Here is a 25,028-nt window from a genome sequence, read left to right on the forward strand (position 1 = left end):
GGGGTTTTTTTGTTGTAGTCCATTAAGAAAGCTTGCTTCAGGATTTGGTTCTACCTGTTGAAAGAATTTATTATAAAAGATATTGAGAGCTTTGTCTTGTTTCGTTTACAGATTTCATGGGATAAATTGTATCCATGTTACAGGACCATGAACGTATGTCTATGACACCAGCTGGTTTTGATAAACTATAAAATGCCCTGTCTCAAGTAAATTAAACACAAATTTTACGAAACAATTATGCATCGGCCTTTTCATTCCCTTCCCTCAAAGTTTGAATTTAATTTTATTGCTTGAGATTTAGCAGAAATTTAATACTTTATCTTCTTCTGAAGAGTGAACCATCTCTCCGAGGCCCAGCATTCTTTTGGCTGTACAGTGTGGATTTTGTGTTCCAAGCATAGCTTACGTTTTGCCAAATTTAAGTTACTCTGTACCCAAGCTGCCCAGCTTTAGTGGATGGTTAAAACTTTTGAAGTTTGCTCAAGAATGTGCTTGACGTTTAGTTGCATGGCAGGAGAGATTCCTCCTTTTTAATTTTTCATTTAAAGCAGCCTTTGGTCAGAAAGCCAGACTCAACCAAGACGTCACGAGTCACTGAGCTTTCAAAATGCTGGGTTAGGCCTGCAGAGGTATCTGTTTATTCAATAAGGATCCAAGACTTATCTTTATTGAAAAAAAGTAATTTAGAGCCACCGACGCAGTACTTTGTCTTGTGGTTATTAGATGAGCATCTAATCTGCTCTGCAGTGGGGAAGCGGTCCTCCAACTTTACTAATGATAGGAATTTCATTAGTGTCTGTAGGGCTCTGGCGTAATAAATACTTCCAGGTGTGAGAGTTTTGACAGTTCAAGATAGGAGTTTTATGGATGTTTGTGCATAAAGGCATCCAGCAGCTCCTGATCATTTAATGAATGATTGAAAGAAAATATGATCAGTGTTGATGGAGAAAGAAAACCTGGCACGTGAGTGGAAGGGGAAGAGGGATTAGAGAGTGTTGTGAGCATGGCTGCAGCTGGGGAACCCTGAGATACCATGTGGTTGATGTCATGGGAAACGTGGGTCAAGAAAATAGAAATGGGATGTGGTGGAAGAGGAGGATGCACGGAGGCAGATCTTTAGGAAACTAGATTCTGGGGCTTCAGCTCCCAATGGCACAGCTCTCATGGCTTTTGGCACTGTTTATTGTGTGCAGGAGATTTGCATCCCAGAAAAGAAAACTGGGAAGGAAGTTAATACTATTTCAGCATGCAGCAGGTGCACCCAGGAGCTACCTCCTGGATCAGACCATGGCGTGGGTCCAGAGATCAGGCTGCTTCATACACCATAGATCCACTGGCTTAGGCTGTCTCTAGGAGTGCCATCTAGTGCTTCCCTATAGTACTGGAGCATCCCAAACCCTTTGTTTTGGAGAAAGTAAGACCTCCATCCTCTTTTGTTGTGCTAAACCAAGGTCTTGTGGAAAGCTAGGTACTTTTGTTCTAAGTTTCTTTGAAAGCTTCACGTTTGTCTTCTGCTTGGCATGGGTTTCTGGATTGAGTGCGAGATGTGAGGTGAAAGTCTCCTCCAACAGGTTTACATGCGTACTGAGAAATTATGTATTGCTGTCCTCTGTGTTTGAGACAGGAGTATCTCTGCAGGGACTCAAGCACAGTTAGGTGTGAAGGCAAAGAGTCTCCTCTTCCCTTGACTTTCGGATCACAGCACGGAGCTTGGGACAGACGATGGGTTCACCTTCTCCAGGGGTGCCCAGTGTAGCTCCCAAACTGCAAAAGTTAATTTGTTAGAGACAGGCTCTGGTCTGACAACCGTCAAACCATGAACATGCTCTGTATTATTGAATATGGTTGATCATGGTCTTTATGGTACGCTGCTCCATGGAGTTACCCCCTTGATATTAATGCTGTGGGGTGAAACTCTTGGCTTTAAATGCTTATTTCCAGTCTGCTCGCTCAAAGAATGTCCTTTGTTCCTTGAAACTGAAATTGTGCAGTTTCTGTGGAAGGATAGTGCCCTGGGCTATCTTGTAGGAGGGTTGAGGTGGGTGGAAGAATGATCACATTATTCCCCGTAGACATGTGGTTAACTGCACATGCGGAGGGGCTGCTTTTATGGGCGCGGGTGTCTGCAAGAACAGCAGAGTTTCTTCTGATTTGCAGGGGGAGGAGGGGGGGAGCAGTTTGGGTTTGCCCCAAAGGGCTTCACCCCAAAGGTTATCGAGATTTTGTAGCATTTGCCTTTGGTGAGTTTGGCTCTTGCGTGAAGGTCCCCGACTCCCCATCAACACATTCACACGCAACTCTGAATTGCGTCGCTTTTTGTGAGTTTGTGCCAGAGCTGTATTATTTTAATGTGGTTGTTAGCCTGTATATCCGTCTGTATTGCGGTGTATAAACAGCAGCCTTTTCTCTTCACAGCTTTTTAAAAAAAAAAAAAGCACAGCATTGTTTGTTCCTCTGGTTTTTGTCCGGTAGCACTGGGCATCTCCTGCCCGAATGCAAAGATTGAGACAGCAAGTCTTCATTTAAAACGAAATGAAAGATTGTCTGCCTTTCGATATTTGAAGTAATTCTATTTCTAGTGCTTTTCTACCTCTGTTTTTTGTCCGGTAGCACTGGGCATCTCCTGCCCGAATGCAAAGATTGAGACAGCAAGTCTTCATTTAAAACGAAATGAAAGATTGTCTGCCTTTCGATATTTGAAGTAATTCTATTTCTAGTGCTTTTCTAGAGGATGTTCTTGGGTAGGGAGCTGGTACTGCGATGATTCGATTAGAGGCAAGTGGTGGATGCAGGGACTCTCAAAGGCAGGGACAAGGCTTTCTGCATGGGATGTTCTTTGGCAGGTCCCCGAGGCATGCGGCGCTGGCAGGAAAGCCATTGTAAAGCCATTAAAGGTGTCACGCTTCTTATCTGCTTTTTGTTTATTAAAAAAAAAAAAAAAAAGGAAAAAAAAAAAAGAGGCTACAAATAAAGCAGTGTCACAAGATCCTACTTGTAATTGAGGGTCCTAAATTAATTAGCTATGGTGAATGTTCTGCATGGCTTTCTCTCTCCTCTGAAGAAGGACCCCTTTGTGCATCACGGCCCAAGGCTGCCCGGGCAGGATCCGCACATGAAATACCTGAGGGCATCACGGGGCCTTTTCCTCCCTCTCTTATTTTCACACTTCTCTTCCCCTTTCCTTGCCTGTCCTTTCAAATTCTTTGGATGGGAGGATTTCCTAACGTCTCTTTTCAGCGTCGCTTCCTCTTCAGCTCCCTCAAAGTTCCCTTGAAGCCGCTTAAATTCACAATGGTAGTAGCGTTACCCATTTGATTTTTAACATCAGAGATGATGCTGTGGATTTCTAGACCTCCATGGGCTGGTGGATGCAGCTGATTCTTTTCCAGCGTCCAACACTGCTTCTCTCACACCTCTCTGTTGGTTTGTCCCCTGTGACTGTCACATTTTAAGTGATGTGCTGCTTGTCTGCTGTGCCTCTTAATTTGAGGCATACTGATTTTTCTCTAGACTTGCTTTTTGTAGCCAGTTCCACCATTTTTTTGGTGATGATTGACACTTTTTTTTTGCTTTTTGTTGACTGAGTTATGGCTTTTGAGAGTACTGGCAGGAGCAAGTCTGGATTTCTGTAGGTTTTCTGCCTCTTTTCTATTCAGTCTTTTCATTTTTTTTCCAGTGACTCCTGCACAGCAAATTCAAGTCAACATAGCTGTTAACCTTGAACATACCATTGTATTTTATAGAATTCTATTTTATAGAACTTATATTACAATCTATATTTTTAAACTATAATGTAAAGTAATTAATCATTGACAGATTCAAGGCCCTTCCAGATTTTGCATTTTATTAGTGCTTTCTGATCACACAGAACTGGGTTCTGCCCTCGCAGTGCGGGCACCAGTTTTTCCCCACCCGACACCCCCTTTTGCGTGGGGATCCACAGCTGAGGAGCGGAGCTGCTGGAGGATGAGGAATGTGTCCATCAGCCCCGAAATAAATCAGGATGGGAAGTGTGTCGGGGAATCTAATCCACCAGCTGTTCCTCCAAGCTGTCACTGATCGCTGAAAGACAAGAATTAGACCAATTTAATCAATATGGGGATGTTCTGCAGGCGCAGCCACACTGGCCCAGGTTGTCTCCGTTCCTCATAAGGGGAGATGTTGGGCCAGGCTCCATGTGGAACATTCCCAATAGCTCAGCATCCTCCAGGAGCCGGAACCTTCTTCCCAATGGGTATGTGCTATCAAAAGGATGCTCTGCTGCACCAGGAGCTGCTCCAGCCACTGCTGTGTTAATGCAGGTAACCTTAAATAGGGGTAAATCCAGTGAAAACCCCTTCTCCCGCAGCCAACCTTCCAGTGCAATCTGGGAACCTGGCTATAATCTGTTCCAGTTGTAAACTTACAATCAGTCCTCACCCTACTACCCTTTTAATACTTTTGGGGCTGTTTAAGCTAAATCTGCTCAGCATGAGTATAATCTTATTTTACTGTTCAATGCAATGTTGTTGCAAGCGGGCCAGGCTAATTAAACTCCACAGCCGCTTGTGTACTGACACTTTTGATAGAGTAACTGGAGTAATTCATGTTTAAATCCAACAGGCAGCCGAGCCAGGGCTGACATTGGAGACATATTTCATAGAGCAGTAATGAGCCTAAATTTCAGGTATGCGTCCTCTTCCCCAGCCCTCACCAACATGGCTGCGACACACTGTTTACTCAAGGAAATTAAAGCCAGCAATGTACATGCTGAGATTTTTTTTATTTGTTTTTTTCTGTTTTTTTAAAAAAAAACCCAACAAAAAAAACCCTCGCGACACCCTCCCTGACTGTTAAAGTTTGTGCATGATTGATTTTAGTGGGTGGATTAAAAGAGCAAATCTTTTCTACCACGTTCCAAATCATACATCAGAAATCATAGGGGAGACATTTCTGCCCTGGGAGCGGGGCGTATGTTATCCCGGTTTTAATTGTGAGGCCTGGATGTGTGCAAACTGTTTCTTAACGTAATTGGATGAGGGTCACTGGCTGCCCTGAGATATATGGGCACACTAATCAGAGAATAATTTCGACCAAGGTTGAAGTTGCCAGTAAAAGTTGTAAAAGTTAATTTTATAGGAGTTTGTACAAAATATCAGCGAGCAGTTTCGTAGTTACGGTTTATTTGCTTTGTCTAGTGACATTTTTATTATGTTTTATTATTATTATTTGTGTTTCAAATGCAATTTTGGGCAGAGGGGAAGAGAGAGGAGGGAGCGCTGACCTGAATAGCAGCCGGAGCAGCGTGTGCAGATGGATCAACCAAAGCAGGAGGAATTCATAAACTGACATGAACGTCCCTAGTCACAACCAGAATTAAATCAAGTTGCCAGATGATTTATATATTTTTACCCTTATGTTCTTTGCTTTGATTTCCAACAAGTGGCACAGCCCATCCAGAGTGTATTAAATAAGTGGGTATATAGATGCCATAGCCTATTGCTTCAGTCCGTTGTCCTCAGATGAGCCCTGCAGTGACTTGGGAAGGGAAGGTGGGACGTGGCTTACATGGTAGGAATGCAAGCATTTTGGGCTGTCTGCAGGACAGCACATGCAGAGAGCACTCAGTTGGTTTGGACTTCCTTTTTTTTGTGTTACAACTATCTTAGTGCTGCACCAGGAGCTGCTCCAGCCACTGCTGTGTTAATGCAGGTAACCTTAAATAGGGGTAAATCCAGTGAAAACCCCTTCTCCCGCAGCCAACCTTCCAGTGCAATCTGGGAACCTGGCTATAATCTGTTCCAGTTGTAAACTTACAATCAGTCCTCACCCTACTACCCTTTTAATACTTTTGGGGCTGTTTAAGCTAAATCTGCTCAGCATGAGTATAATCTTATTTTACTGTTCAATGCAATGTTGTTGCAAGCGGGCCAGGCTAATTAAACTCCACAGCCGCTTGTGTACTGACACTTTTGATAGAGTAACTGGAGTAATTCATGTTTAAATCCAACAGGCAGCCGAGCCAGGGCTGACATTGGAGACATATTTCATAGAGCAGTAATGAGCCTAAATTTCAGGTATGCGTCCTCTTCCCCAGCCCTCACCAACATGGCTGCGACACACTGTTTACTCAAGGAAATTAAAGCCAGCAATGTACATGCTGAGATTTTTTTTATTTGTTTTTTTCTGTTTTTTTAAAAAAAAACCCAACAAAAAAAACCCTCGCGACACCCTCCCTGACTGTTAAAGTTTGTGCATGATTGATTTTAGTGGGTGGATTAAAAGAGCAAATCTTTTCTACCACGTTCCAAATCATACATCAGAAATCATAGGGGAGACATTTCTGCCCTGGGAGCGGGGCGTATGTTATCCCGGTTTTAATTGTGAGGCCTGGATGTGTGCAAACTGTTTCTTAACGTAATTGGATGAGGGTCACTGGCTGCCCTGAGATATATGGGCACACTAATCAGAGAATAATTTCGACCAAGGTTGAAGTTGCCAGTAAAAGTTGTAAAAGTTAATTTTATAGGAGTTTGTACAAAATATCAGCGAGCAGTTTCATAGTTACGGTTTATTTGCTTTGTCTAGTGACATTTTTATTATGTTTTATTATTATTATTTGTGTTTCAAATGCAATTTTGGGCAGAGGGGAAGAGAGAGGAGGGAGCGCTGACCTGAATAGCAGCCGGAGCAGCGTGTGCAGATGGATCAACCAAAGCAGGAGGAATTCATAAACTGACATGAACGTCCCTAGTCACAACCAGAATTAAATCAAGTTGCCAGATGATTTATATATTTTTACCCTTATGTTCTTTGCTTTGATTTCCAACAAGTGGCACAGCCCATCCAGAGTGTATTAAATAAGTGGGTATATAGATGCCATAGCCTATTGCTTCAGTCCGTTGTCCTCAGATGAGCCCTGCAGTGACTTGGGAAGGGAAGGTGGGACGTGGCTTACATGGTAGGAATGCAAGCATTTTGGGCTGTCTGCAGGACAGCACATGCAGAGAGCACTCAGTTGGTTTGGACTTCCTTTTTTTTGTGTTACAACTATCTTAGTCCTTCCTTAATCTGCCCCTAATAACGTTAGACTGTGCAGTTCCCATTAGTATTAATAGATATGGCCGAACCCCAACGTCGTCAGGTACAGATTGCTTCCATTTATATTCTTATTTCAGGTGAAACGCTTCATACTTGGATTTTTGCCATACATTCCCTTTTTTTTTCCCCCCCCTCCGTAAGTTTCAGCACAGTCTGTTGTTGAGCAGCACAGACCCATGCCCCTGAGCTGAAAGAATTCGTTAAGGACCTAATTGTATGAATAGGTATGCAACATCCCACAGTAAAAAAAAAAAAAAAAAAAAAAGCACCTAATTGTATGAATAGGTATGCAACGTCCCACAGTAAAAAAAAAAAATTGAAAAAAAAATTAAAAATGTGTAGTGGGAAAACGGAAAGTTCAGCAGGGATGGGAGTTACCCTGGAGCTTGGCAGAGAGAAGATCTGCGGGCATGTCAGCAGACCCTCGCTGGAGCCCCTGCAGACCCTGTCCTCAGAGCCTTCCTGCCAAACGCAAGCAGGCACCCTGCCAGGAGCGGGCTCTGCTGGGTACCACACCAAAACACACGGTATAAAATGTTATAGCCCTTATAAACGAGTAATTGCTTTGGAAAGAGCCCTGTTAAAAGGGGCGAGCCATGTCAGTGCCACGGAGTTACCCATTAAACTGGAGCAAACACCTCGAGAGTCCAGGTGAAGCCGTTGGCCAACGCTGGCAAAGCGCTGCTGGGTTACAGTTCAGCTCTTGTCTGCGCTGGGTTTGGAAGCCTGGGCTCTGGCCCCACGTACAGGTCCCTGCTTTTTCAGCAGCATGACTTCAATGTACTTTCTCAAAATAATTTTCTGTGGTCCTGGAGAATCCCCTGAGCTTTGCAGTTTAAATAAAAGCCAGACCTCAAATGAAAGCTTTGTAACATTCAAGCAACCCACGTTGACGGTTTCTTCAGCATGGCATGACCCTTCTTCCAAAAGCAAACAAGATAGTCGTACTTCTCAGTGAAAGATTTTGGGCTACTAAATGGTCTGAAATGCTTTTTGGTGCTTGTCTGGTTACCTTTATATTTTCTCCTTCCAAAGTGGAAAGTTTGGAGATACTGTTGGCAATTTTGGGCTCATGCTTGTTCTGTCCTTGGTGGAGATGCTAATGTTTGGTAATGAGGTGTGGCAGTACTATCTCATCAAATTTTCCTTGGAGGATGTTGAGCAAGGGTTTGGAATCCAGGTTAGGAGAGAATCGTTCACAGTACTCTATATGGCATCAAATTTGGAGATACAGTTGGCAATTTTGGGCTCATGCTTGTTCTGTCCTTGGTGGAGATGCTAATGTTTGGTAATGAGGTGTGGCAGTACTATCTCATCAAATTTTCCTTGGAGGATGTTGAGCAAGGGTTTGGAATCCAGGTTAGGAGAGAATCATTCACAGTACTCTATCATAGCATCAAATTGATTTGAAATGGTGTTTCAAACTGCCCTGTGTTTTATCTGATGTTACCAACACACCAGGTTGCTCCATAAATGCAGTGCTCCTGAGGTTGGTTCCAGTAACCTGAGGTCCTCCTGAGGTGGGGAATTGGCTTTGGGATTCTTACTTGCTGTTCTCCCTTTCATACAGGAGGTGAGCTGGATGGCTCAAGAACAGGAGTGGGAGACATACTGCACTAGGCAGCTCCAGGTTGGACTCCTTGAAGGTCCATTCCTCAGAAATGATCTTGTGTGGTTGATTTACCACGTCTTAAATGAAATAGTTTTAGTTGAAAGTCACTGGTCTAAATGCAGCGGTCTTCAGTTTGCTCCCTGCACCATCCTGAACTTGTTCTGGATGACCCACCTCGGTTACAATACAAACTTGTGGTGGCACAGGTGTGTCTTGTAGAGAGGGGAATCGGGATGAGTAGGCAGAGGTATCTGTACATCGAAGACCTCTGCACGTGTTGGTGTGGTGGTGACCTTTCCTTCTGAGTAAAGCCAAATGTGAGCGGGGTGGGCAGAGAGCCCGGCAGCTTATTGTCAGGCAGCTCTGGGCTTCCAGCCTGCCCGCAGCCTGGTCAGCAGTTGTGTTTGTTCATGGTCACCAGAGTTTTCTCCAGTCGCTTCACATTAGGCGAAAATACGACTTTTCGAAGAGGGGATTGTGTAATTGGAATTGTTTTTTGGAGCCTGTTGTGAGCACCATTCTTATTCACCTTCCTGTTATTCATCTTAACATGTCATCTGAGCTGCAAGATCTCTTTTGTTTTATGCTGGACTGAGCCTGGTAGCAGAAAAACGTCTTTGGAGAGACCTCGGGGGACTTCATCACTAGCAATAAACCGCTGGAGGAATCAGCAAGTATTTTGCATTGGCATTCGACATGAAATGGGCGTTTTGCCATTTGACTTCAGAGAGTAGCTGCTTTTCTTTTCTTTTTTTTTTTTTTTTTGGGGGGCCCACTGCATGTGCACTGAGGTTGTGCTGCTCAGGCTGCTCAGCTGCACCTATTCAACCACGTGCCAGGTGATTTTTTTATTACATAGGACTGATAAAATCGAATGTAAACAGCATTTGAGGAGTATTTGCCCTGTGAGACATGGCAGTGTTCCTGCACTGGTGGTAGAATAGGAGTTCAGATTCATACATGTTATCAGAAGAAAGATAGATTGTCACTATTAAAAATTATGACTGTTTTGTAGGTCTATTCAGTGTCTGCAGGAAAGGTAAAATGTCAGGGTCGTAGAAGTTATTGGTTGTAATATCCTAGGGACAGAGGCATTTCCTAATTTCTGAAAACTTTAAGTAATAAAGGGCAGATGCGTCTGTAGTTTTGAAAAGCAGGGAGCTCATTCATCCCTTTGTAACATCTACAAAATATTTGGTCACAGGCCTCATCCCCTGTAAAAAGACGGTCATAAAAGATATCTTCACAATTTTTGAATTGAGGCAACTTGTTTCTTTTGTGATTTTACCTTTTCGCTCTTTCCCTTGCACCACTGACATTCAGCTACTACTTTTATCTGCTGCTTTCTGGAGGTTTTGCTTGGCACCTAAGTCTCTGAAGGCTGCAGTTGTGCTTCTGCTCTGCAGGGGTTGACCTGGTGGCTGGTGGGTACCCGAGCTCAGGATGTCCCTGTTCAGTGTTTCTGTGTGTGGTTGCTCCGAGTCACAAAACCCCCAGACAGCATCAGCACAGGCAGATGTATAACGTGGGAGGCCAAACTAAAAGTAAATGCTGCTTGGTTCTGTTTATGCCTAATAGTGGCATTGATGCCTAAGAGTGACATAGTTTAATGCACGGTTCCTGGGTTGCAGAGTGACCCTTTTAATGTGCTTCTGTAGAGAACGATTCATTAACACGTTGTTTAGGGAGTTCTTGAACACTTTCCCAGCAGTTTCCTTCATTACTGCAGACGTTAAATTCCAAGAGCCGGGCTGCAAACAATATTAGCGTGGGGATGACAGATGGACACTTTAATTTTGATGCCTGCGTTGCTCCAGTTTTGGTGCTGAAGTTTCATTAACCAGAGCAAAAAAGAAAGAGTGGAGACAGGAGAGATCTCACGTACGGGGGATGTACTTCTGATGGTGGGGTGAAGCAGAGATAGATGTGACCAGGTGGCTTCAAAGGTCCCTGCACTGAGGGCTGGGAGGAGGATGCTGCAGACAGTGAAATGTGTGTTGTCTATACTTTTGCTGTCCCCTTTATGTCTTGAACTTGTAGGTTTTTTTTTTTCAGTTTTGAACTGAGCTTCCCTGGTGGGAGGGCAGCACCCAGGCTGCAGCAAGCTTTGCTGTTGCACCAGCCCACCGTGCAAAGAGCAAAATTAAGAGCTCCAGGACCCTGCTTTAATTAAATTCAAGAGTACTCATAAATTCCACTCATTTTTCATTAATATTTAGAATCAGGAAATCATGCTTTTGGCTCTCAGACTTCAGTAAGGAGCCCAGCATAGTCTGTCTCCTGTAACTTTTTGATGGCTGGATCTATTAAGGGGTGAGAAATTACTTCATTTGACTCTTCTGTTTTATCTGACATTGAGCAGTTTCACAGCTCCAGTTCCTGGATTCAGGAAAATGTGTTTAATTTGCACCATACATCTACATGATTTGTGATCTGTAACTTCCTTCTCTCACTTAAGCAGATAGTGTCAGTATGGGCTTGTTGATATTTTAGAAGGTGCCTGTCTCTGTTCTTATTTATTTTGGTTTTATGTTGTTACTATGTAGGTCTGCTCTAAAGAGTTCCGTCCTACCCCTGGGAGGTCGACGTGGAGGGGACAGCTGAGCTGGAATACACTTTTATTTTTTTTTACCTTATTTTATTTTATATTTTATTTTATTTTTTATTTTATTTTTTTATTTTACCTAAGAGCTGTCTTTGGTTCTTGATGTGTAGTAGGTTACAAAAACCCCAGAATCCCATTTTACCTAAAAGCTGTCTTTGGTTCTTGACATGTAGTAGGTTACAAAAACCCCAGAATCCCAGATACTAATGAACAAAACTAGGATGTGCATACTCCATCTCCACTCCATTTAAAGAGTTTAGAGACACAGAAATGGACGTGGCTCTGCGGTTTGTGGTCTTGTGTTGCCCAGTTTCTTTATTTCCCTGAAGTGGGGCACAAAAATATTCCTTTCAAGTCCTCAGCGTGGACAGGAGTGATGTGAGGACAGTTCACTTGCTGTCTACAGTCCCCTTATTAGGGATCATACGGTTTTTGGGGGTGGATGTGAGATATTGATTATTCTCAGCACCAGTCTTTGCAGAATTTCTTAAAAAGAAAAAAAGTTAATTATTATACTAGGATACTCATCTCCACTCCATTTAAAGAGTTTAGAGACACAGAAATGGACGTGGTTCTGCAGTTTGTGGTCTTGTGTTGCCCAGTTTCTTTATTTCCCTGAAGTAGGATGCAAAAATATTCCTTTCAAGTCCTCAGCGTGGACAGGAGTGGATCTGAGGACAGTTCACTTGCTGTCTACAATCCCCTTATTAGGGATGATACGGTTCTTGGGGGATGGATGTGAGATATTGATTATTCTCAGCACCAGTCTTTGCAGAATTTCTTAAAAAGAAAAAAAAAGTTGTTTTAATTATTATAAGTAGGAAAAATATTTGCATTATTAAAAACATGTGCGTTAATTATTATAAGTATGAAAAATATTTGCATTATTAAAAACATGTGCATCCAGCCGAGATGTGAGGACAGTTCACTTGCTGTCTACAGTCCCCTTATTAGGGATCATACGGTTTTTGGGGGTGGATGTGAGATATTGATTATTCTCAGCACCAGTCTTTGCAGAATTTCTTAAAAAGAAAAAAAGTTAATTATTATAAGTAGGAAAAATATTTGCATTATTAAAAACATGTGCATCCAGCCGAGATTGCTCTTATCAAGTGAAATGTTAATTGCTTTTGACTGAAGCAGCAGCATGTTTATTCAAATATGCCTTTCATTTTGATGATAGTGCTAATTAAGCCCTTTATTTTATTTAGACAATTATGTCTAAACAATTGTGGAGTTACAGTAGCCCTAATTGGGCTCTTATTTTCTTACCTGCTTAAAGATTACATATGGCTTTCAAGAGAGAGGTGGGGCTGGGTTTACATTCTGGAGGATTTTAAACCCCAGAATCTAACACAAATTGGTCAGCTTCCAGTTCCTGCTTCTGTCTGTAAAGTTTACAGCAGGGGCAGAGGGGTTTGCTTTATTTTTGGTTATTTTTTTTCTTAGTGGATTCTGTTTTCCACAACCTTGTATGGACGTGCTGGGTGTGTGGGCTACTCCCCTTGTGAAACCCAGACCTGCTCCTGGTGTCCTTTGTCCAGAAACTCAGGAGCGGAGACCACGCAGAGGAAGGGCCAGGAATATCCATTGTGTTGATTTGTAGATAAGCCCTGAGCTACTTCTTTTGCATCCTTATCCTTATGTGCTTTTATTCCTACTGAGCACATGCATTTGCTCCCATTTCTCCCAGCTGTCCCACTTCTTCTATCAGTCTAAACTAGCAGCGATGCTTCCGAATTCACCAGAGCTGTGGCAGAATGCCTTTCTGCAGCCCTTCACTTGCAGTTCGGTTTCTATTTTTAGGGGTGTTGAAAGGAAAATGGAATCCTTTCTCCTCCAGTCACCAGGCACCCGTTTCCCCATCTTCTCCTTGTCCCTGTGCCTGGCACCCGGAGCTCAGTTGCTGCTCTCTGACGCTTTAACTCTTGCACCCTCGACTTGCTGTACTGGCTTGCTTTGCCATGCTGTTTTCCTTGCCTTTTTAAATTATATCTGTGTAAAACTTAGAAAAAAAAATATCTTTCAACTAGTAAAATGTATATTTCCCCATGTTCTTTTTACTTATAAATTCCTCTGTTTTCCATGTAATTAATAATTCACAGCCCCACGCTTATTTTTTTCCCTCCTCTGTTGGCTTGCTCTGGACTTACAGGTGTGTGTTATTTCTCTCTCTTTCCTCGTTCTCTTTTTATTTTTCACCATCTGCCCGACTTCCTTGCTGTGTGGTTTTTCCCTGTGCTGCAGCTGCCTTGTCCCCATTTTCCCAGTGAGATCTCCAGGGCTTTTCCCGAGCGGATGGGAGTGAAGGGCTGAGATGATTTTGCTGGAGCTGCCTTTTGGCCAGGACCTGGGCAGGATCCGTCCCGGCTGCTTTAGCTCTCCCAGCCCGTGCTCGTGCTGCTGCTCTTTGTTGCTGCTTTGCCTTGAAAAACTGCTGGGAGAGGAGAGTGTGGAGCAAGAGAGGCAAGATTTTTCCAACTACTGTATCAGTTTAGTAACGGGGATCAAGAGTTGTTTTAACTACATTTCCTAAACATATTCCAGGTGTGAAATCCGTAACTTGCCTTTCCTCCTTTCTCTCTCTTTCCTTCCTCTCCTCGGGCACCACGGTGTGGGTTTCTTTCTTGGCCACAGCTAAAAGCTGCAGTGAGCGCTCCCCCGTGCCTGGCTCGGTGGCTTGGCGGCAGGAGCAGACCCTAGGTGGTCCCATGGCTTTGCTGGCGAGGGTTGCAGATCTGCAGCAGGAGGATATTATTTCTTGAGATTCCTAGTGTGGAGAAGAGCCCTGGAGCCCTGGCTTGGGGTTCGGATGCGGATTCAGGTAGGACGCAAAGGGTTGGCAGAGTAAATGAGGAGCAGGTGGACAAGCGGAGACAGACGGATGGGCAAAATTAAGAATATACCCATCAGTTGGGTGGGCAGCAGCCTCCATGTGTCATAGATCACTAAGCGTGATCATTTTAGCACAAGGTGAAGGACCACACGTACAAGGAAGGCACCAGGACTTGGTGTCAGACCCTTGATGTCTGGGAGGCAGGCATCTGGGGGCAGGAGCGTGCTCCCCAGGCTCCATGCTGCTTCTAGGGACCAGGCAGAGGAGTGTGTGCCTCCCTGGCCGTGAATATATCTCCCTTACACCTTGGTTATCTCATGTTTTGGAAGAGGAATTAATAATTTTAATCACTGAAGTATTTCTGGGTTTTGTTGTCAAACTCACAGCTGAAGGACAGGAGAACGTGATTGTTGTCTTGCTTAAAATCTTGGATTTTTTGCATCGTCAGGAAAGAGCACGGGTGCTTCTGAACTGTTCAAGCTGGTTTAACTGTTTCTTCTGTGTGAAACAGATGAGTATGGACCAGAAGTCCTGGGATATTAGTATCTACTAGGGTTCCTGACCCTGCCTGTTGTTGTTGCACCTAGGCACCTCCCTCCCAAATCAGCAGAATCCCCAGAGGGTGCTGGGTGTTTCTCTCCTTCAAGCCAAGAGCTCATTTCTCTTTAAGGTGATGGTCTTCTCCAGCCACGTGTGTTTAGGGCCAGCCTCAGTGTTGTGTGTGCATCCGTGCTGGAGACATCTGTCCTCCCAGGAGATTCTTCTCCCTGCTTGGAGCGTGGGTGGGTTTTGCAGGACGGTCCCCATCACCCGGCGTAGGGCTGAGGGACAGTCTGCTCTTGGACACGATGCCCTGCTTGCTGCTCCCCCCAAACCCTTTGCTCTCCCACTGAGCTCCTGTGCACGCACACACAAATAAATATAAATAATATTTTGTCAACAGCGTGGGGTGGGGGGAAGTTTTGAGCTGTGCAGACTTGTTTGTGAGGAAGAGCAGCTGAAGACCTCCCTTGCCTTTTCCACCTTGTTTACACCTGCGAGGCTAGTTATTAAATTAAAAATACACATGCCCTTTGGGCTTATGTCTGTTTTAAGCACCAAGGGGTGTATTTTAGGGCTTCTCTAGTCTGCGCCTTTAGAAATATGGGGTGCTCTGGCCCTTTCCCATGTTGCCTTCGTGTCTGTCCCCCAGGACCTCCTCTGTGGTCACTGAGGGGTTTGGTGGTGCTGAGGGGCTGGTTCTGGGCACAGAGGGCACCAAGGACCCCCCAAGCCATGGAAGCTGCACATCCCTGGGACCGTCATGGTCATCTGAGGTACAGGGTCCCCTGGGGCTGCAGACAGCTGACTCCCTTGTCCTCATGTTCCTTGCCTGGAAACCAAGCAAATAACGTTATTACCAGGTTTGTGCTAACTAGTAGCACAGGTTAACCCAAATTTAGTCGGTGTCCTGCAGTTTGAACAGGAAGGTAGTAATGTTTGTGCCATACCTCTTCTGTCTGGGCTGGGGCAGAGGAGTGTGCTTGGCTTCACCGAGCAAAGGGGGATGAAGGAAATGACTCCTCCTCTTGCTGTTTCTGCCCTGTTTGTGCCGTTCTGTCCCAGAAAACCACCAGGGAATTGGAAAACCCAGAGCGTTTGCTGGTGGTCCCATCCCACATCTCCCCCTGCTCGCTGGGGCGCTGATGCCCCGGGCACTGGCAGGTGTCTGTCCCGGTGGGGTTCTGCCACGATCAAAGGGTGTTTACTGTCCTGGGGACAGGGAAAGGCTGTGTTATGTCAGGTGCGACCGGAGGCTAACACAGGATTTTATCCTTGGGGCTTGATTCCCATTTTCCGGAGCTGTTTAGAAAGTGCCATGGGCAGAGGGGTTCCCGGTGCCGGAGCGGAGCAGGTAGAGCATGGATTTATCCATCTTCCTCTGAAGCCAGCCAGGTTTGTTATTGCTCTCCCTCCAACTCAGCAACAAAGCCCAGTTTCCTTGTTTGTGTTTGCTGGGAATGTCAGGGGGATGATGGATTTGGCTGGAAAGGTAAATAATCTGCTGGGCTGAAGTGTAGCCCAAGCAACCCTGAGAATGTGCAGTCGCTATCTTGAAGGCTTTTCATTTCTTACGTTTGATTTGACAGATTTTGGTGATTGCTCCAATATTTTCACTCTGCTTTGGACCCACACTGTTTATTTCTGTTAGAAGTTACTTAAACATCCCAAATTTGTTCTTCTTAAACAGTTGCTTCGGTTTGTAGAGGCTTTAAGGCAGTCGATGCCTCTGACTTAGCTTGCAGTGCAAATAAATAAATAATCGGCTTCCAGGATTTCCAATTTAGTTCTGTTTATTTTCTTTTAATACACACACAGGCACACACAAAGCTGGATCTGCAGGACCTGGTGATGCGTTGGGTTAATTCCATCCTTGTTTGTTTAAAAGTGATGCACTGCAATGTCCTGGAGCAGGGAGATGGGGCACGTTGGAGAGATGCAGCCAGCGCTGTTTGGAACATGCTGAATTAAATGTCTGTGCTGCCGGAGGAGAGGTGGGCATTGCTGTGGCTTCTGGAGGAAGGAGAAGTGTGGACAGCTTTTGGGTAAGAGAAGGCCACGGGGTTGATGGATTTGCCACATGAAGCCCGAGTAACAATGAGTTTGTGAGATGTCTTCTGCCTGCAGTACCATGCTGCACACTTGAAAGATTATCTGAAACCTCTCACAGGTCTGCAAACTTGGCTTTGCTGTGCTGCACAGAGGAAACAGGCTCCCCCCTAACACAGACACACGTGGCTGCCTCTTCCCACCCCACCTGATTTTGCAGCAAATGTCCAACAATCCTCTCCCTTTCTCCTGCCATCCTGTAGTGGCAGGAGCCCTGGGTGGGCTCAGTGGTGCTGTATGGATGCACTTTTGGTGCTGTGGCGTGTTTGACTCGGGGAGTTAATTGCAATTAGCCCTGCTGTGGGAAGCATATGATGTCACAGCAGGGACATCTGCAGCACCGGGGTCCTTCCCAAGCTGGGTCCTTCCCAGGGCTTCTGCCACCGGTGTGTCCCTGGAGCAGCAATATCCAGGAGGTCTCCAGATGCTGACTCTCAGCCTGCAGATGTGGATGAGACTCTTTAGGGACTCTGCTGCCTTTTGGATGTGTCCCTCTAAGAGAAACAACAGTCGTTAGGGCTGGAGCTATAGGGAGTTGCTACCTTAATTGAGGCTAATTAAGAGTGTAAACTCTTTGGAGCAGGGCCCTCTCTTTGTTTCAGCCCTATAGGCACTATAGTCAAACAAATAAGCAAAGTGATAAAGCTGTAGCCATGTAACACAGCTTTTACTCAAGAAATGAAGCCTATTGTTTAATTGTAGCATTGCCAAGCTGAAAAGGAGCAGGGGGAACCCCCCCCTCGCCCCGTTAATGCTGGTGCTTTGAAATGCTTACAGCTGCTATCACATAAAACCCATGAAAGGATTATTTTCGGAAACTTTGTTGGCACGACCGTAAGGTCATTCTTAATTGTCAGCCAAAGTCATGCTATTTTGGGGCAAAGCGTGTTGAATTTGCTCAGTGTTTGGGGCTGGCTTCCCGTGTCCTGAGATGGGTGGAGCCGGGGGACGAGGAGCAGCCCTGGGACATGTGTGTGGCACGGGATGCTCTGTGGGATGCAGGAGGGAGGTGCAGAGAATCATAGAATCGTCTAGGTTGGAAAGGACCTTAAAGATCATCTAGTCCAACCATCAACCTAACTCTGACACACAAAAAAAATAAGAAGAAGAAGAAAAAAAAGACGCAGTTCTTGGGGTTCATTAGAACAAGGGCTGCTTGGAGCAGGGCTGGAAGCCAGGCAGTGGTCAGGGCATCGCGGAGCAGGCAGAAGTTCTCCATCCTGATTTAGGGTACAAGGTAATTTGTCTCTTGTAGTAGGTTGGTGGTAATTTATGGTTGAGGTTTTCTTCCAGGAGCATCTTACCAAGGTCTCCTTGGGGGACGGTGTGCAATCAGGGATGTCCAGTGGGCAACAAAGCCCAGTTTCCTTGTTTGTGTTTGCTGGGAATGTCAGGGGGATGATGGATTTGGCTGGAAAGGTAAATAATCTGCTGGGCTGAAGTGTAGCCCAAGCAACCCTGAGAATGTGCAGTCGCTATCTTGAAGGCTTTTCATTTCTTACGTTTGATTTGACAGATTTTGGTGATTGCTCCAATATTTTCACTCTGCTTTGGACCCACACTGTTTATTTCTGTTAGAAGTTACTTAAACATCCCAAATTTGTTCTTCTTAAACAGTTGCTTCAGTTTGTAGAGGCTTTAAGGCAGTCGATGCCTCTGACTTAGCTTGCAGTGCAAATAAATAAATAATCGGCTTCCAGGATTTCCAATTTAGTTCTGTTTATTTTCTTTTAATACACACACAGGCACACACAAAGCTGGATCTGCAGGACCTGGTGATGCGTTGGGTTAATTCCATCCTTGTTTGTTTAAAAGTGATGCACTGCAATGTCCTGGAGCAGGGAGATGGGGCACGTTGGAGAGATGCAGCCAGCGCTGTTTGGAACATGCTGAATTAAATGTCTGTGCTGCCGGAGGAGAGGTGGGCATTGCTGTGGCTTCTGGAGGAAGGAGAAGTGTGGACAGCTTTTGGGTAAGAGAAGGCCACGGGGTTGATGGATTTGCCACATGAAGCCCGAGTAACAATGAGTTTGTGAGATGTCTTCTGCCTGCAGTACCATGCTGCACACTTGAAAGATTATCTGAAACCTCTCACAGGTCTGCAAACTTGGCTTTGCTGTGCTGCACAGAGGTAACAGGCTCCCCCCTAACACAGACACACGTGGCTGCCTCTTCCCACCCCACCTGATTTTGCAGCAAATGTCCAACAATCCTCTCCCTTTCTCCTGCCATCCTGTAGTGGCAGGAGCCCTGGGTGGGCTCAGTGGTGCTGTATGGATGCACTTTTGGTGCTGTGGCGTGTTTGACTCGGGGAGTTAATTGCAATTAGCCCTGCTGTGGGAAGCATATGATGTCACAGCAGGGACATCTGCAGCACCGGGGTCCTTCCCAAGCTGGGTCCTTCCCAGGGCTTCTGCCACCGGTGTGTCCCTGGAGCAGCAATATCCAGGAGGTCTCCAGATGCTGACTCTCAGCCTGCAGATGTGGATGAGACTCTTTAGGGACTCTGCTGCCTTTTGGATGTGTCCCTCTAAGAGAAACAACAGTCGTTAGGGCTGGAGCTATAGGGAGTTGCTACCTTAATTGAGGCTAATTAAGAGTGTAAACTCTTTGGAGCAGGGCCCTCTCTTTGTTTCAGCCCTATAGGCACTATAGTCAAACAAATAAGCAAAGTGATAAAGCTGTAGCCATGTAACACAGCTTTTACTCAAGAAATGAAGCCTATTGTTTAATTGTAGCATTGCCAAGCTGAAAAGGAGCAGGGGGAACCCCCCCCTCGCCCCGTTAATGCTGGTGCTTTGAAATGCTTACAGCTGCTATCACATAAAACCCATGAAAGGATTATTTTCGGAAACTTTGTTGGCACGACCGTAAGGTCATTCTTAATTGTCAGCCAAAGTCATGCTATTTTGGGGCAAAGCGTGTTGAATTTGCTCAGTGTTTGGGGCTGGCTTCCCGTGTCCTGAGATGGGTGGAGCCGGGGGACGAGGAGCAGCCCTGGGACGTGTGTGTGGCACGGGATGATGCTCAGTGGGATGCAGGACGGGGGTGCAGAGGCAGCTCTTGGGGTTCGTTAGAGCAAGGGCTGCTTGGAGCAGGGCTGGAATCCAGGCAGTGGTCAGGGCATCGCAGAGCGGGCAGAAGTTCTCCATCCTGATTTAGGGTACAAGGTAATTTGTCTCTTGTAGTAGGTTGGTGGTAATTTATGGTTGAGGTTTTCTTCCAGGAGCATCTTACCAAGGTCTCCTTGGGGGACGGTGTGCGATCAGGGATGTCCGGTGGGAGGACAGGTAATGTCAGGAGGGAAATCACTTGCAATAACACTTAAAAGCGTAATAAACTGAGAGTGCAGTTAAAGCTGTGAAATGTTCTGGGAGCAGAAGAGCTCCTGGTGCCAGATGCCAGTTTCCCTCGGATTGACCTGGAGTGTGGATCCCTCGGTGGGACGGTGCCTGCCGGGTGTGCATGGTGACACGGGGACCAGGGTGCAAGGAGGGCTCTGTCACCCTTAGTGAGGTGCCCACCACATGGATGTGGCTCTAAAGCCTTAATGAGGGCTGGGGAAGGGAGCTTCCATGGTTTTGTTTCAGCGCGCCCAACAAAACAACCTAATATCTACCCAGTGCCTGCAGCCATTTGGAAGCAGATTAAAAGTTTTCATCGGCTCTTCTTAATAGAGCCAGATAAACCAGGCTAATAGTCATGTGTTGAGTTATTGAAGGGAAGTTCAGGTAATATGCAATCACCTTTAACCTTCGGCTTCCTAAGACCTCCTGCTTAGCGATTGTTTGTCTGTGGTGTAAACCATAGTCCAGTTCATAAATTATTATGTAGTTCCACTAACCTTAATGCAGTACAGGTTTCACGGTGTTTCATTTTGTAGTGTAAGCTAATTCTGGCTGTGCACACAATAAAGCTCCAATGTTGCTAGAATTAACCCTTTCCCTGACAGCTAGGAGTTTGTCAGTGAGTGAATTATCGCTACTTGTGCGTCGGTGTCTATATTGTGTTCATGGGCATCATCCACCTGTAATTCTATCTCTTTTTTGTTTCTAAATCTGAAAAGTTCCCTGAGTGAAACATAGCAGGAAGTTTTTGTAAAAAATTAATAAAAAAAGATCTAAGGTGTCATTTTTAGAATTTAAAGTTAATACCACTATGATGATTTCAGCCTAAAATTTATGGTTAACAACTTTACACCCAGGATAGTAGAAAAATATGTTTTGGTATCACGTCACACATGATAATTTTCTGATACTTTTTGAGTATGAGACAGTAGATCCCGTGGATTTTATATTATTGTCTCCACTGATTGTAGCAAGGAACTGGTCCTGGAGGATGTTCAGAAGTTGGGTATCTCTGTTTGAGCCTGCCTCATCATTTGACATGTCAGGAGGTGCAGCTGAGCCCCCCCTTGAAACATGAATATTGGAAACCTGCCTAACGCCAGCCACACAGAGCTATTCCCTTCCTTCGTTTGCGTAATTTCAATCGATGAATTTTATGCCCAGGGATTAATTTGCAATCTTGAACTTGTTTCTCAATGTTTGGGGGTGTGGCGGTGCGTGGCTTTTTTTAATCCTGGTGGGTTTTGGCTTTTTTGCTACGATGTGCTGTAGTTTAGTTTGTTCAGAATTGCTGCAGGAGTACGACAGATCTCACCCACCTAAGGCATTGTTTGGTGCTGCTGGAGCAGGGAGCGAGGAGCGGGGCTGGCTGCCCTCCCGGCTGCGCAGGGGCGATGCTGCCCTCTGCGGGAACACCAGCCCCCCAGCCCCAAGGGCTCCCCAAACCCCTCTCCTCCTCCTCCTCCCTCCCTCCAGCCTCTCCTCTCCTCCTGCTTTTCCTCGTCTGCCTGCACTCAGAGAGCCTTACCGCACAGCTCACTGCCACGCGTTGTAATCACGCCATGGAACGACCTCATGGTTAGTCCTAACTGCAAAATACTGTGCTACTTATTTTTTCTCACCGTGAAGACCCTAAAATTAAAGCATTGAACCACCATTCAGCAGCAGCCCCTCTCTGTTGCACTTCTCTTTGCCCACACTTTCCCTGATGATGGGTGCTGCATCTCGGGCTGGATCGCAGCGTGGTTTCTTGGGGTGCTGGTGGACGTGGGTGGGTTGCTCACTCCCACCATGCTTGGACAAGGGCTCCCATGGGAGTGGGAAGAAGCTGTCCCATATAGAAGAGTGCTTTCCCCAATGTACAACAGTCTTGACCTTTTCCTCCATAATAAGCTAGTATTTCCTCCATAATAAGCTAATAGATTCATATTGCTTTAATAATAATGCATTAATATAATGTACTTAGGGTTTGGTTGTTTAATTTCTTCTAATGCATTAATATAACGTACTTAGGGTTTGGTTGTTTAATTTCTTCTTATGAACATCTGTGGAACGTGCATAAGAAGACAGGGCAACACAAAGTCTCTGGGTAGCACCAGATGCAGTGTATTCATACACCTTTTTTTAATCCCTGTTTTTCTGAATTTGTTTCAATAGTTCTTCCTCCTATTCAGCAGTTATTGTTTTCTATTTAAGTAGCAGTTGTCCCACCTTACCCCATGGTGAGGGGTGGCTGATGTGCAGCATAACTGAAGGATAAGAAAAGGTCGAAAACCTTTTGAAATGGAGAGCAGAATCCTGTTGCTTGTGGGGACTCTGAGTCACTGTAGCAGGAGGTGCACAAGCATTTTGGGTCTGTTTATGCCCAGGCTGCTCGGCAGATTTTTCTATTTGGACTTCGACATTGTAATTTTTTTTAATGGAGAAGCTGTAAGAGATGAAATACAGATATTGCTGTTGGACTAAGTAAACCTTATGGAGGAGCTGCCGTTTTCTGCAAGCAGTTGCCTTTCGCCTTGCTCTCCAGCAGCCCTGTACACCGACGTTCTCAATGTTTCTTGTTTTTGGAAAAAGTTATTGCTTCATTAGCTCTGCAGGACCTGGATCGTATCCATGAGGTGGGAGATTTGCACCAGAGGAACTGGACTGCCATTGAGGCCCACCTCGTCTCTGATCTCTGTCCAGCTGGCTTTGGGAAACCCCCTACTTTCTTGGTCTTCAGTTCCTTCTCCTAGAGCTGGATCCAATCCCCTGTCCCGCTCCGCCGCGTTGGCTCACCTGTGAATCCCATTCTGACCCTCTGGCCCAATACCCAGGACCAGGTTACCTCCTGCTCCCCTTGGCTTGGGCCAGACCACCTCCTGTGCTTCCCATGCTCTCGGCCCACTCCCACCCTGCTCATGGTGCCCCTCTTGTATTATCCCACTCAACCATGTCGTACAGACCTTGCTCAGTCCAAACAGGAGTCTCTTACGGCCCCTTCGTCCCCTTGCAGCCAGACTTAAAATATAGTAGTGCTTCTCAGGAGACCCACCCTATCTGCCTGCTCTTCCTGCTGGGCCAGAGCTCTTCCAGCTGGGTTCCCTGCCCTGTCAGTTCCTTCTCATCTTCTTCTAGGGTGGGTGTCCATCACTCTTCTTCCCCAGTCCAGCAAGAATAATCTCCGGAGGTCCTTGGAGACTGACTGTCGTTCACACTATCGTGATGTCCTCTACAAGAGGGTTCTCAAACTTGCAGAGCCACAGTTCCTCTTCTCCTGGCACTCAGCATGGTACTAATGAGGGGAACTGTCCTAATCTTTCCTTTCTCAAACAGGCCACCCAACTGCTGCTGGCAAAACATTCAGGACCAGCTCAAGGGAAGATTTGGCTGTACTTTCTTTTAGGTTTCTGTCACCTCATTGCGAACACTGTGTGGTCCAATGTGTCTCTGGACAGCTTCTTCCCTCTTCCCTTTGAACAGTGGCTAATAACCAACTTGCTGGTTGAAAGCAGGAATGAGTCTGCACTGGTAACTTTATTTCTGCTGAAGTATCTGCCCTCACGCTGCCATGTGCACGGCTTCATCAGGATGGTGAATGCCATTTCTTCATCCCCTTTCCAGCCAAGGGCTCAGCCCCCAGAGTGGATTCTCTCATACGTGGTTTGCAGGTTCTGCTGACTCTCCTGGGAGCTCTGGAGCCCCTTTTCTCTCTGAAATTGAGCAACATGATTATTGTCATCTTCCACTGACCCTTGGCAATCAAATACAAGACTCTTTTGGGTTGAGTCTAGTCCACTGTAAAAATGGAGTTAGAAGAGGTTTGAGATATCTCCAGGCAGCCAAGCCCCCAGCCAAGTATTTCTGTTGTTGAATTGTGGATTTCATTTATCTTCCCTCCCAAAATTGTCTTTTCTGCTCCAGGCATGGCACATCCGCCAACAAGGCAGCAAATAGCTGTGACTGTCCTGAGGCAAATATGAAACTGTTGATTCAGAAAGTGCCAGGAAACACGGGACATTTCTCAACTCCATCCCACCTCTGGAGCCTTTTCCATTTGGTACTACGGATGGGCTGTTTGTTGGAGCAGCAAGTTGATTTTAAAATGCTCAATTTTGAGGGAGAAACACTGTTACCAGCAAGCTGGTCCGTGGTGAGGTGCTGTGGACAGTTGTGGGGGTAACAGTAGGAGTTTCCAGCAGCACCCCAACTCAATAGAGATGGTGACACGGTTGTATCATGTAGTGTAAGTTGTACTGATGCAGTTGCAGCAGATGGAGCGATGGTACGTGCAGGTCCTCCCCAGGTTCTGGGTACAAAGCCCCTCCTATTCTGCGTCGCCACTCGCATCTCCTTGTACCCGCCGGATTTTTATTTATTTTTTTTTTTTCCAAGGAGTCCGTTTTCCTCCCAGCAGCAGCAGCAGCCGCCGATGTTAGTTTTTCCATATCCACCGGGAACCACACTCCTCGTTAAAGCTGTTCCAGGGTGGGAGGAGGGGAGGGATCCAGTTCCTTCCAACAACACGCCATCCCGCTCGCAGCAGCCACGGCGCTGGGGCGAGTGGAGAACATTGACCCATTGAGGGAAGCGGTGGCCGCCGAAGGCACATACATACCTGTGAAAGGCTCCCGCTCTCCTTGCTGCAAGCTGACACCTATTGGCACAAAGACGTCCTGGATAATTTAAGAATCCTCTTTAAATATAACCAGAATAAGAACAAAAGCATAATTTTCACATTCTGGTTTGCTTCTTTGTTACCAAACTTGGCAAAGGAGTCCTTCAAGTGCAGATTTACCCAGCTCCTTCCCTTTCCTGGGCTTGTTTATCTGTATTTATTAATTCTTCCAAGTTTTAAAATAGTTTGGAAAGTCAGTTGCTCTTTGCTTTTCCCCTCAAAGCTTATGAGAGGAGGACAGT

The 25,028-nt window shown here is 45.7% G+C and overlaps 1 protein-coding gene across 1 annotated transcript in view; it reads left to right on the forward strand.

Moving 5' to 3' along the window:
* Positions 1 to 25,028, forward strand: part of LOC106884647 (lipase maturation factor 1-like) — a 123,942-nt gene that overhangs the window by 11,142 nt on the left and 87,772 nt on the right. Inside the window, exon 2 of the mRNA XM_014936169.1 lies at positions 19,860 to 19,952. Coding sequence (XP_014791655.1) covers positions 19,860 to 19,952 — 93 coding nt within the window. The remainder of the gene's footprint in view (positions 1 to 19,859; positions 19,953 to 25,028) is intronic.

Source organism: Calidris pugnax, unplaced genomic scaffold (assembly GCF_001431845.1).
Source record: "Calidris pugnax isolate Ruff unplaced genomic scaffold, ASM143184v1 scaffold17, whole genome shotgun sequence".
Lineage (NCBI taxonomy): Eukaryota > Metazoa > Chordata > Aves > Charadriiformes > Scolopacidae > Calidris > Calidris pugnax.